The sequence below is a fragment of the Marmota flaviventris genome, chromosome 13 (assembly GCF_047511675.1).
Source record: "Marmota flaviventris isolate mMarFla1 chromosome 13, mMarFla1.hap1, whole genome shotgun sequence".
In the NCBI taxonomy this organism is placed as follows: Eukaryota; Metazoa; Chordata; class Mammalia; order Rodentia; family Sciuridae; genus Marmota; species Marmota flaviventris.
Genome location: NC_092510.1, coordinates 93,100,347 through 93,113,908, shown reverse-complemented (window position 1 = coordinate 93,113,908; position 13,562 = coordinate 93,100,347). Strand labels below are relative to the sequence as shown.

At 36.9% G+C, this 13,562-nt stretch overlaps 1 protein-coding gene across 6 annotated transcripts in view; it reads right to left on the bottom strand.

Moving 5' to 3' along the window:
- Rabgap1 (RAB GTPase activating protein 1) overlaps positions 1-13,496 on the bottom strand; it is a 163,358-nt gene extending 149,862 nt beyond the window's left edge. For 2 of the 6 annotated variants that reach the window (XM_071600922.1, XM_071600923.1), the window contains exon 1: positions 4,531-4,607. Coding sequence is in view for 1 of the 6 variants with exons in the window: in XM_071600918.1 (XP_071457019.1) it covers positions 13,204-13,481 (278 nt within the window). In the remaining 5 variants the exon portion in view is untranslated. Of the gene's footprint in view, positions 1-620; positions 731-4,530; positions 4,616-13,203 lie in introns of those variants that run through there. The other 4 variants (XM_071600921.1, XM_071600918.1, XM_027944609.2 and 1 more) reach the window with 4 other exon arrangements.
- Between the last annotated feature and the right edge of the window lie 66 nt (positions 13,497-13,562).

Genomic DNA, 13,562 nt, shown 5'->3' with positions numbered 1-13,562 from the left:
TCTAGCTATTTCAGGAAACAGGACTTTGATTTTTTTTCCAGAACTCCAGGTATGCTGCCTTTATGTCACTTCTATAAAATATCATTAAAACTAAATACTGATATTGTTATTTGGAAGCCACTTCCACAATAGAACTTACCTCTGAGAATACAAAGAAAACCAGCTTATTGTTAATATACTACTCATTCACAAGGTCAAATTACACTTCTGACCTTGCTAGCATATTTTTAAGTATCCTCTTTTTCTGAACACATTTCTGAAGAATTTACATAGCATTTTATAAATATAAAAATATAAATATTTTAAGCAATAAGGGGTTTTCTAAAACCTTTTCTTATTATTATTAGTCAATATAGTTCCTTCTCCTTTAGTAAGGAAATGAATCTATTTCATTTAGAATATCCACCTGTCTGTTGCACTTAGATCTGAAATGTTTTTTGTATTACTTCTCTTTTATCTAAGTGAATTTAATTCCAAGCAAGTAAGAATCCAATGTTTATCAAAATCTAAGATAATGCAGTAAAACATAGTTTCTCTTTTGTGTGATTTCTGTTTGCATGCCAGGGAAATGCACATTGGGAAACCAAAAATGTTTGGCAGAAGACATAAGTTTTCTTCACCTTCTTATCTGAGGACCTGATCCACAGTTAAACAAAAATGGAGGAACATTTATAAGTGAGCAGTCCATTAGCACTGCACTGAGCCCCTCATTCACATCAGATAGTAGCCACTAGAAAGATACAAAATTCACAAATATTATGTTCCACAGGTATTTTAAACCTATCTGATAGATCTTTCCATACAGTTAAAAAAGTATAAAAAAGACTATCTGCAGGGAGACAATTTTTGAGGTAAGTATTAGTTTGAGGTTAGACAGAAATCAGCTTTTCCTGAATTCACAGAATTCAACAGGTAACTATAATAAGGAAGGAACCATTCCTCTTCTGCAGGTGTATTTGAGGTCTAGATAGAAAATCATGTGTCACAGTACAAAAGTGACTTTTATAACACATTCCTAGAGTCAGTTTACTAAGACACCCTGAAGGGTACAAGAGAATTTATTACCTCTATAAAAAATATTAAAATTATTAACTCATGGCTCTTTTTATTAATATTATACAAATACCCAATATTCAATACAATTTAGACTTGAATGACCTTATTACTCTTGATTATATTTAATACATTCTTATATTAATTCATCTTTAAGTGATAGAAACATCATCTTCAGATTAGGGAAAACAAGTTTATAATTACAGATTGTCAAGTTACATTACCAATATGTATAAATAAAAATGGAAAAGAGAAAGTTTTAAATAGGGTATTTTTAAGCTATGTTAATAACATAAATAACATTAAAATTACCACAGAAATTCATTTGTTAATATATCTTAATAAATGTAAGACATTAGTAAAGAGAAAAATGTCATTACCACAGTTTTACAGATCCCAAGGACTAGTGGTTTCTAACACAGTGCTGATGCTGATATGAGCCTAACTGAAAATATGTAACAATTATGCATTTTCTCTTGGACAGATACAAACCCTCAAATCTGGCAACACAGCCATATAACTAATATTTCTCAGGCTAGGGATGTAGCACAGTGGTGGAGCACTTGCCTAGCATGTGCAAGGCCCTGGGTTCAACCACAACAACATACAAAAACATACAGACAAATACACTCACATTTTAAAGCCACAGTAATACATACTATTTAATGTCAAGCACAAACTTAAAGGCAGGCTTATAGCTTTATTTTACTCTATGGTGATCAGAAAATGGGATGCAGGGGGAATCAGGTCTCATAGAACTCTGGACTGAGAGAAGGAACAAACATCAAGAAATTCTCATTGATGACTACCTCAGAGTAGTTGATTTGGAAAGAGAAGGGACACTTCTAGGCTAAATTCTATAAACATGTTCATGACTTACATACTTCCATATTTGGAATAAAAATAAGGCAAATAGAGCCAATAAGAGTGGTTACAATATAAGAGTAAATGTCCATCCAATATTGTTTTGACTTAAAAGTTTCCTAAATAACAATACAAGAAGAGAGATGAAGGTGGAAGAGAATGATCAGGTACCAGATTATGCAAACATAAAAAAGAAACACCGTTGGGCTGGGGTTGTAGCTCAGTGGTAGAGCACTTGCCTCCCACGTGTGAGACCCTGAGTTCAATCCTCAGCACCACATAAAAATAAACAAACAAAAATAAAGATATTGTGCCCATGTATAACTTTAAAAAAAAATTAAAAACACATTAAGTTGTTCTAGTGATTTTTTTGTTTTGTTTTGGTACTGTGCAATTGTGCTACATTCTAGCTTTTTATTTTTTATTCAGAGACAGGATGTGCCCTAAGTTGCTAAGGCTGGCCTTAACTTGCAACTCTCCTGCCTCAGCATCCCTAGTCACTGGAATCACAGTCATGGGCCACTACACCCAGATTGTTGTTGTTTTTCAGGTACAGCCATGTGCATCAATTTCTTAAGCTCTGGAATTTCTTTCCTCTGAATTTAAACTATGTAAAGCCAGTAAAAAACAAAGCGGTTAAAACGTGCCAAAATGACATGCCAAATTTTGCTTCATATATATTAGTTAAATTGGCACTTTTAAAATAATATTTGAGTTCTATAGACAAGAAAGATTTAAGAGTGTTGTATTCATTTATCCCACATTCTTGATAATCTAATAATATCTCATAATATTGAAAATTGCAAACATAATTATGTGCAGACTATGTCAGATCCTTAGCATACCAGTGTTTTTATAAAGATACTGAAAGTAGCAATGATTTAAACCATTATTTTCTAATGCCTATACTCAAAAGCCATTATCAAAACAATGAAGCTTTAACTGAAATTTTACTAAATAAAAGACAATGACTGCTCTAAAAAGTCTGGGCTGTTAAGTTTGGTTATATTATGGAAAATCATGTCCCCTCATGAAGGTAGAGTATGTAATGTGTACAAGACACTTCTCTCAACATGCAGAGAAGATAGGAAACATGTATCAGAGTACTCCCATACTGTTAATCACTTTTATATTTTATACAAAATACAATACCAAATATGCCAAAATGCATATAGCTGACAGGTTAACTTTTCAAACATCTCTTATTAAGACCAATGAGTTAACTACAAACTTACAAATCTGAAACAATGAAAGGAAGTGTACCCCAATCTAGCAATATGGCAACTTTGGCATGAGACCGAGTTAATATTTTGTATTAGAGCTACATGTGAATTTTAAATGTCACCAATACATACAAATCAATAATGGATTCAAATCTTATTAATACAAACTAAAGTGTACAAGAACGATCATCAATCTCTCCTGTATTCATTTTCAGTTTTTTAAGCTCTACTTAAAGTTTCTAGTATAATTTATAGCACCCTACACAGACCTGAATTAAGGCAAAGGTCCTCCATTTAAAAAAAAAAAAAAGTGTCCTTTCTTGGCACCTACACTTTATTCCTAACTACTTTTCAAACAATGGTTTAATGTGGTAAAGTTTTTCCTGCCTAAAGAAAGCAGTTGGAAACGCACACACTCGTTACTTCTACTCATAACAAAAATAAATACAGGTGTTGGTCTAAATGAAAATATCAAATGAAGTCTCCCCGCGCCACACCCTCCAATTGACAAAAGCCAAAAGATCTCAAATTCAAGTTGAAATATGATTTTAAACTAAGGGAACACTAGTAGCATAATCATTTAACAGTTTCCTTCTAAGATAAATGAAAAGGAATTTACTTCTAAGATAAATGAAAAGGAATCCTCAGTAACCAGAGGTATGCAAATGCTTAACAGTTTGAATGTTAGAAGCCCATGGACCAAAGTACTAAGCAGTGGATAGCGAAGTCCTGGAGGCCGGGGTTACCCTCTAGCTTAACACACAAAACCCTGAAGGTTGCTGAAAACCAAGATACAGCAACAAGGTGTTGAGGCAGACGCTTCTAGTAGATAGGATGAGTGGGATGTCAAAGGCACTTTAATTGCAGGCGGGGAAAAAGAAAGACAAACATGAGATGATAGAGCGACACTAAAAGAGCAAGCCTTTGAAACTTGGCGCAGCCCAGGACGCCAAGCCTGAGGCCCAAGTCAGCCACACATACAGGCCTAGTAGGCAACTGGGAGAAACTGAGGCGGAAGGGACAGTCTGATTCCCAAAGGGGAGAAACGAAAACAAGAAAGTCAAGACACAAACCGGCTTCGCTGGGGAGGGGGGTTGGGTGAAGGGGAGAAGGGCAGCAACCGCAGAGCTCAGAAGACAAGACACCCACCCAGACAGGGGGAACCGGTTTGGGCAGGGGCTCCCGGAGCGTCAAGCTGCGCATGCGCCCTCTCCCAACCACGGCTCGCCCCCACCCCCGCCCCAATCACGGCTATCCTCAAAACTCGGCCCGTCGAGGGACCTGAACGCAGACTCCAGCTAGACCCACGGGGCGAGAACACAGCTTGACTTCCCACAGGGGCTACTGCAAAATGCCCCCGGGGTTGGTAGGAGGGGAAACGCGGCCCTACCCGACCCGCCGTCTCCTCCTCTACCGCCTGCTGTCCACCGTCCCGGAGGCTCCGCCACCAGGGCCTCCCCAGCCGCCCTGCCCCCGCACCCTGCCCCCTACTCACGTGAAAGCGGCTCCTTCCGCCCTCCGCTCCACCCCCTGCCCCGTCTCATAGGCTCGGGACGAAGACAAGAAAGCTCATTGGCCGAACACCGGGCAGCAAGGCGGGGTTTCCTTTTCACCGAGCCCCACCTTGGTTTTTAGACCGACTCTGGAAATGCGCATGCGCAGAGCGTGCTCGCCTGGGCTGCACCTGTGCGGTGGTAGATTAATGTCTAGACTTGGACAGGCAGCAACTGTGATGGCAGCAGCCGCTTAGAGCAGGGGTGGCTTTGGCCTGAGAGGTACTATCTGTGGAACCTCAGAGGAAGAACGCGTGCTAGAGCAAGGAATCTTTTGCCCATCTTTCATGTGTAAGTCCTGTTTGAAAGCAGCACTTACTTAACAGTTGTGACTCAAATCACCCATAGTTTATTGAGAGCCCACTGTGTACCCGGGTAAGAATTTCACAGGCATCTCATTTAATCTTTACGCTATGAGGATGGTATGATAAAGGAAATCTCTAAGTCAAAACTTCTGACTCCCAAGTCCAAAAGCCCCTGGTACTGTATTTCAGTCAGTGAAGAGGATAGGAATGGGGTTGGGGTTGTAGCTCAGTGGTAGAGGACTTGCCTAGCACATATGAGGCACTGGGTTCCATCCTCAGCACAACATAAAAATAAATAAAATAAAGGTATTGTGCCCACCTACAACTTAAAAAAAAAAAAAAAAGAGGATAGGAATGAACAAGGTTGTTTCAAACTGTGACTGGAAAATGGGAATTTTATTTTAAAAGGATTCAATGGTAAAATACAAAGCAACAGCATAATTAAGTTTAAAGTCCTTGTCCTGAGTGAATTTATAGTGTATCTGGGAACAAAACAATGATTATTAAAGTACTACACAAGTCTTGATGTTTAAAATAATTCTGGCCTCTTTTACTCTTCAAAAGGCATAGGCTGTTTTCCTGGTTAGTCATTTGCAAATGTTTCCCTGTGGATAGTGCATGCAGATCATACAGAGAAGCAATAAAAAAAAAAAAATTATGCTCTCTCTGTGTCTTGTCTATTACCGTAGACATGGCTGCACCCCTGCAGGAAGTAGTTTTGCTTCATGTCTCCTTATATAGTTATGTAATACTGATTTTAAGGTATTCAAATAATATTAGGAAAAAAATTATAAACCTTCTGAACTGACATCCTGACAAAACAATGGTTAATATTTTGGTTACCAACTTTTATGTATTTTTTTTAATTTTTTTTTAGTTGTAGATGGACACAATACCTTTATTTACTTTTATGTGGTGCTGGATAGGACCCAGTGTTTCACACGTGCAAGGCAAGTGCTCTTATCACTGAGCCACAACCCCAGCCTCTGTATTTCTTAATTCAAATATATACTGCAAACATACAAGTAAATCTTAATATAATTTGCTTAAATAAAATTTTCTTACATACTCAATGTAATATGCCTTGCCAAGAAATAGAAAATAGAGACAAGCTAAAATAACATTAAATTCCACTACCAATCAGTATTTTCCATGCACATCCTGTTGTGTGTATACATTTTTTAAAGAAACCAGTTTAGTAATCTGCTTTATTTGATACACAATATCTTCTAATTTGAGTAAATTTTTCTCTAATTCGTGAATCACACATTTTCTTTACAGCTGGCCGTCTCAAATCAGTAATATTTCAGGAAAATTTCCCTTCATGTAATACCTAACTAACTACAAGTAAATATTCTATTGACCATTCCCAGTTTCCAATCCACACATTGTATCTAGTTACTGCCCTTAAGCTTTTTAAAATGTGACACTTAAAAAATCAAGATACTGAGCCAGGCATGGTGGCACATTCCTATAATCCTAGTAGCTTGGAGGGCTGAGACAGGAGAATGGCAAGGTCTAAGCCAGTCTCAGCAATCCAGCAAGACCCTAAGCAATTTAAGGAGATCCTACTTCAAAATAAAATATACAAAAAGAGGGAGAGAAATTGGGGATGTGGTTCAGTGGTTAAGCACCCCGGGTTCAATCCCTGGTATCCAGAAAATTAATTAATTGATTGAGTGATTAATTAAAGGCACTGTCTCATTGCAGAAATCTGGTCAACTGAAGTGCAAAAATCCTGAATTTGAATGGTTGCTTCCTCAAGGAGTTATTGAATTTATTCTTCTATGCCTGATGTTTCCTGCAAATTAGTCATAATATCTGAATGCCTAATGGATTCAAGCTAAACATTTGGACTACTGCACATCATATATGATGTCATATTACACTTCATATTATTTCCTGATATTAGATAGAATACATATTATGCATTGTACAACATTGTGTATTTTATCTAATATAGCAATTCCGATGTTGGCCATTGAATCAGTGATGATATACATGCTATTTTTATCTTTGAGTCCATTTTCGAAACAGACTTTATATACTCTTTCAATGCCTACCATTGCCATATGTTATAATATCCTATGCCAAACACAGAAAACTAACTTTGGTTTTCAAATATGCTCAATTTTTTTCAGCATGTGGCTTTGTACCTTAGAACAATAACATTAATGTATGAGTAGAATATGGGTCTGTATGAAACAAAGCAATGCACAATGCAATAGGCATGAGCCAGAATGGGAAAATCCTTAACAGTAAAATAAGGAAACTGAAGTTCAACCTATAGTTACAGGGATGCCTTGTTTTTTTTTTTTTTGTTTTTTTTTTTTGTTTTTTGTTTTTAAGATAATGACACTATCTGTGATCAGAATAAAACATCACTCTGGTAAGAATGCCTGCCTATGACTCCAGCGACTTGATTCAGGAGGCTGACAAAGGGAAAATTACAACTTTGAAGCCACCTTCAGCAACTTAGCAAAACCCTATCTCAAATAAATAAATAAAACAAAAACCAGCTGTTTTAAAGCCTTTGTCTATAAGCCAGACATATGGGATTCCTGAGAGACAGTTTCTGTTGATTTATTCTTTTGAATAGTTCATACTTTGCTGAATCTTTTATGCTTTGTGATTTTTTCATGAAAATTGGACACCTGAATCTTAAAACATGGTGACTCAAAATCAGAAACTCTCTTCCATCAGGTTTGCTGGTTTTTTGTTTGGTTGGTTGGTGTTTAAATTCTCTCTGTGCTAGGGGATCAACCTAAGGTAAAAGCTTATGGTCTTCTTAGTTCTTTTCTGAGCCTGTATCCATCCCTGATTAAAGCCTTCTATTTTCCTCCATATAAGTGATTGCTTTGAATATCCTAATCCTTAGATGTCTGGTTCCCAAATAAAATGATATGGAAACATACAAACAAAACAAATACTGTTTCTTTCTTTCTTGAAGCTGAGTCAGAAAGTGTAAGTTCCAAAGAAGAAGACAGAAAGAAGGGCAGAAAGAGTATTTGAGGAAATAAAGGTAAAAAACTCCCCAAATGTTATGATTTTTACAAAGTTCAACAAATTCCTACTAGGAAATACTCAGAAAGCTTCATCAAACATTAGAACCAATGTCACAAGCCAAAGACAATCTCCAAAGCAATAACAAAGAAGCAACCTGTGAAACAAAAACAGATCCTCAATAAGATTAATTATAATTTCTAACTACACTTTTAATTTTCTTAATGACCTAAAAGTCAAATGTATAAAATACCTATATTAATGGACACATATGATGTCATCTCTTACCTCAATCAACAAAAAAGTACAGAGATATATAGGACCAGAGCTTTTGAATGAATTGAAGTTAAATTGGTGTCAATTCAAATTAGATGATTAAATTGATGGATTTCAATCCCCACTGTACGGTATTAAGAGGGTGGAAACTTAATCTGATTATGGTATTGAGAAATGGGACCTTTGTAATATGATTAGGACTAGTCAAGGTTATCAGGTGGAGACTACATGATTGGATACTAATGGCTTTATAAGAAAAAGGAGAGAGACTAGAAAAGGTACACACACACACACACATACATATACACTCTTTCCAAATGATGTCCCCTGCCACTTTGGGACTCTACAGGCTTCAAGACTATCAACAGACTGGCTCCTCAACTTTGAACCAGACCAGTGAGCCAAAATAAACCTCTTTTTTTTTTTTTTCTAACTTACCCAGTCTGCGGTATTGTTAGCAGCAGAAAACAGATTAATACAGATGTTAAATCCTATTGTAGCCACAAAGGAAGTATCAGTAGATTACAAAAAGAAATAATGCAGAAATCAAACACTTCAAGATTAAACAAAAACTAACTAAACAGAAAAGGCAATAGTAATGGAAGAAATGAGAACTTTAAAAAGCAGTAAGGTATCAACAATAAAAAAATAGAAAAATGACAGATATAAGTTCCTCCTTAACATTATTAATATAAATGGTTTAAACTCTCCAATTAAAAGACAGAGATGAGCAGATAGTTTTTTAAAAAACATAGTCCAACTGGGCACAGTGGCCCACACATGTAATTCCAGTAACTTGAGAGGGTGAGGTTGGAGGATTGCAAATTCAAAGCCAGCTCAGGAACTTAGTGAGGCCCTAAGCAAACTAGCGAGATCCTGTCTGAAAAAATAAAAAGGCCTGGGGATGTTGCTCAGTGGTTAAGCATCCTTAGGTTCAATCTTTGGTAAATAAAATAAATAGCAACAACAACAAATAACCATGGTCCAACTACATGCTGTCTACAAACTCATTTAGACCTTAAGACACAATTAGGTTGAAAAAGGCTGAAATTAATAAAATAAGATGTTCCATGTAGATAGTAAATAAGAGAACTGGGGTGGTTATACTAAATTTAGACAAAATAGACCTTAATTTAAAAAGGTTAAAAAGATAAAATAACATATATTAATAAACATTTCAATACAGTAAGATTATATAAAAATGTACTTATCTAGTAACAGACTTTCAAAATATATGATGCAAAAACTTGATACAATTAAAAGAAGTAGTAAAACAGTTCTACAATAATAGTTGGAGACTACAATATCCTATAATCCATAAGTGCTAGAATAAAAACCAGATTAGTAAGTAAATAGAGAACTTGAACATCTTAAAACCAACTAGACCTAACAGACATAGATCACCCCATCCAATAATAGGATACACATTCTTCTCAAGTGCATGTGGGACATTCACCAGGATAGACCATACATTAGGCTATAAAACATGTCTAGTTTATTTATTTTTTAATAAGATAGATAACTAAAGTATCTTCTCTAAACATGATGAGATGATGTTAGAAAACAGCAGCTGATGGGCTGGGGAAGTGGCTCAAGTGGTAGCACGCTCGCCTGGCATGCGTGCAGCCCGGGTTCGATCCCCAGCACCACATACAAACAAAGATGTTGTGTCCGCCGAAAACTAAAAAATAAATATTAAAATTCTCTCTCTCTCTCTCTAAAAAAAGAAAATAGCAGCTGAACAAAAACTGGAAATTTTCACAAATAAAAATAACATATACCCAAACTTATAAGTTAGAGTAAAAGCAGTGATCAGAGGGGAAATACACATTTGTAAATAACCATATTAAAAAAGAAGAAGCTGGGTGCGGTGGTGCATGCCTGTAATCCCAGTGCCTCAGGAGACTGAGGTAGGAGAATCCAAAGTTCAAAGCCAGCCTCAGAAAAAAATCAAGGTGCTAGGCAACTCAGTGAGACCCTGTCTCTAAATAAAATACAAAAAAGGGCTGGGGATGTGGCTCAGTGGTAGAGTGCCCCTAAGCTCAATCCCCAGTAAACTCCCCCCTCCAAAAGAAGAAAGTTCTCAAATCAAAAACCTAAAGTTCACACCTTAAGGAACTATAAGAAGAAGAGCATACGAAACCCAAAGCTAACAGAAGAAAAGGAATAAGACAATCAGAATAGAGATCAACAAATTAGAGTACAGAAAAACAAACAAACAAAAATCAATGAAACCAGGCATGGTGGTAACTGCCTGTAATTTCTACTACTTGGGAGGCTGAGATAGGAGCTTCGCTTGAGCCCAGGAATTTGAGACAAGCCTGGGCAACATAGCAAGGTTTCTTTAAAACAAACACACATACACACACACCCCAAAATTGAGGACCCTTACTTAAGCTAGACTAATGAAGAATGAAAAAGATATTACACAAATGACTAAAATCAGAAATTAAAAGTGAGGCGTTTACTCTCAACATTACAGATATAAGAGATTAGTATTAATAATTACATGCCAATTCCTTAAAACATAAAAACTTCCTAAACTGATTCAAGAAGAAATAGAAAACCTCAACAGATGTATAACAAGTACAGATTGAATCAGCAATTGAAACTTCTCAACAAAACAAAGTGCCACACAGCTTTACCTGTGAATTCTATTAAACTTTTAGGGAGATATTTCTAACAATGCTTTTCAAACTCTTGCAAAAAATTGAAGAAGAAGGAACGTTTCTTAACACATTTTATGAGGCCAGCATTACATTGGTAACGAAGCCAGATAAATGCACCACAAGAAATTACAGATCAATATCTCTTATGAATACAAATGCAAAAATAATCAACAAAATATAAACAAATCAGGGCTGGGGCTATAGCTCAGTGGTAGAGCACTTGCCTCAAAAGGTGTGAGGCCCTGGGTTTGATCCTCAGCACCACATAAAAATAAATAAATAATAAATGAAGATATATATATATATATATATATATATATATATATCCAAAAGCATATTATATATTATTCATCATAACCAAGTAGAATTCATCCTAATTAGTTCCACATGAGATCAATTAATATAATACATTACAAAACTAGAATGAAGACAGTTAGTATACAAGCATCCCAATTGGTACAGAAAAGAGATCTGATCAAATCCAACACCCTTTCATAACATCTCAGAAAACTTAAATAGTGAGGAAATTCTTTAACATGATAGAGGTATTAATGAAAAATCCACAGTATGAGAAACTTCATACTCAATGATGAAAAGCTTTTTCCTTAACATCAAGAGTAAAACATAATGCTCACTTCCACTGCTGCAGTTCAACACTGTTCCAGTATCCAGAGCTACCAGATTTAAAAAAAAAAAAAAGAAGAAGAAAAAAGCAAACACGTAAAAAAAAAAAAAAAAAAAACTGTATTGGAAAAGAGATAAAGCAATCTGTAATCACAGACTAAGAGACTACACTGTCTAATATGTAGAAAATTCCAAAGAATCCACAGTATAGCTACCATAGCTAATAAACAAATTCAGTAAAGTTGCAAGGATACAATAACAATATACATAAACAGTTGTTTTCCACACTAGCAATAAATATGAAGAGGAAGTAATTCAATCAAAATATCATCTAAATGAATGACACATCCTGAAAACCTGAAAGCTGAATAAAATTAACAAAGAACTAAAAGAATGGGAATATATCCCATGTTCATGGATAGGTACACATAACTGTTGTCAATAATATCCAGTTGTAGGTCTAGGGTTGTGGCCCAGTGGTACAGTGCTCATCTAGCAGGTTTGCCGCACTGGGTTCAATCCTCAGCACCATATAAAAATACATAAAATTAAATAAAGGTGTTGTATACATCTGAAATAAAAATATTAAATAATAATAATACACAGTTGTCAATGATATACACAGCAAGGTACAAATTCAATACAATTCCTAAAGCCTTTTTTGAAGAACTGGAAAAGTCAATTCTCAGTTCATATGGAAGTGAAAAAAAAAATCTGACATTAACAAAATGATATTGAAAAAAGAAAAAACTGAAGAGCTTACAAGGTGCAACTTCCAAACAGCTGTAACTAAAGTAATTAAAACAGTATTGACTCAGGAGGCTGAGGCAGGAGGATCACAAGTCTGAAGCCAGCCTCAGCAACTTAGCTGGGGATGTGGCTCAGTGGTTAGGTACCCCTGACTTCAATCCTAATAGTAATAAATGTACTAACAAAATAATATATAGACCACTGTACTATAGATAGTCCAGAAATACACGTTTACGTATATGTAGCCAGTTGATTCTCAACAAGAATGCCAAGACTGTTTAACGTAGAAAGACATCTTTTCAACAAAACTGTATATCACACATAAAAGGATAAGGTTGAACAGAACTAATGGTGAAGGTTACACAACATCGTGAATGTAATTAATCACAGAATTTAACACAAAAGATTAAAATGATTATACTTTCTCACAAATACCGCCCAAAGGGCGGGGGGGAGAAATAGGGAGAATTCAGTAAACAATGGGATTGAAAGGCAATGAAAATGGTTCTAGAATGATACTAAAATTTTCTGGTTAGGGAGGAATTAAAGGATGATGCAGTTCAGCAACACGTGAACTACAGGGGCTGAGTGGAGGCAGGTCTGGAGATGAACTTGAGATACTCAAAAGGCATATTAACACTGGGATAACCAATTGGAAGATGTCTTCTGGACGGTTGGCTCTGGAGCTCAACACAGGTATCTGGGATGTCGAGAAAGATCTGTAAAGGATCTGGAATGTGAATGCAAGAGATTACCCTAGGACTGACACGGGAGGAGAAAGAACCCCGAGGCAAGATTCCTAACACCGAAATGAGAATAAACTGCTTTCTGCATTCCTGGCTCCCGCGCGTCGAGTCCACATCCCTAAACGGGAGGGACTTACCAAGGATTAAGAGCGGAGGCGCCCTTCAGGCCCACGCCATGAAGCAGACGGCGGAGGCCCAGCTCGAGAAAAGCCGCCGAGAAGGGAGCCTGGGTCAAGTGATCCTCGAGAAACACACAGGGCCGAAGCCACGGACACTTCACGAACCACAGCTCCAGCGGGAAGCTAACGAAGTGGCAAGAGTACTGGGCATTCTGCCCGCGCCCCGCCCACAGCGCGGAAAGTCCCTCTCGAGGCCCCGTCGTCCTCCGAGCATTCCGATTGGTGGAGATGACCATGGGACCTGGAAGTTGTCTTTGTCCGGCCAGGGCTGCCCTTCCGGTTCCGTTGGGTCCCCCTTTGGCTCCGGTTCCCTGCCC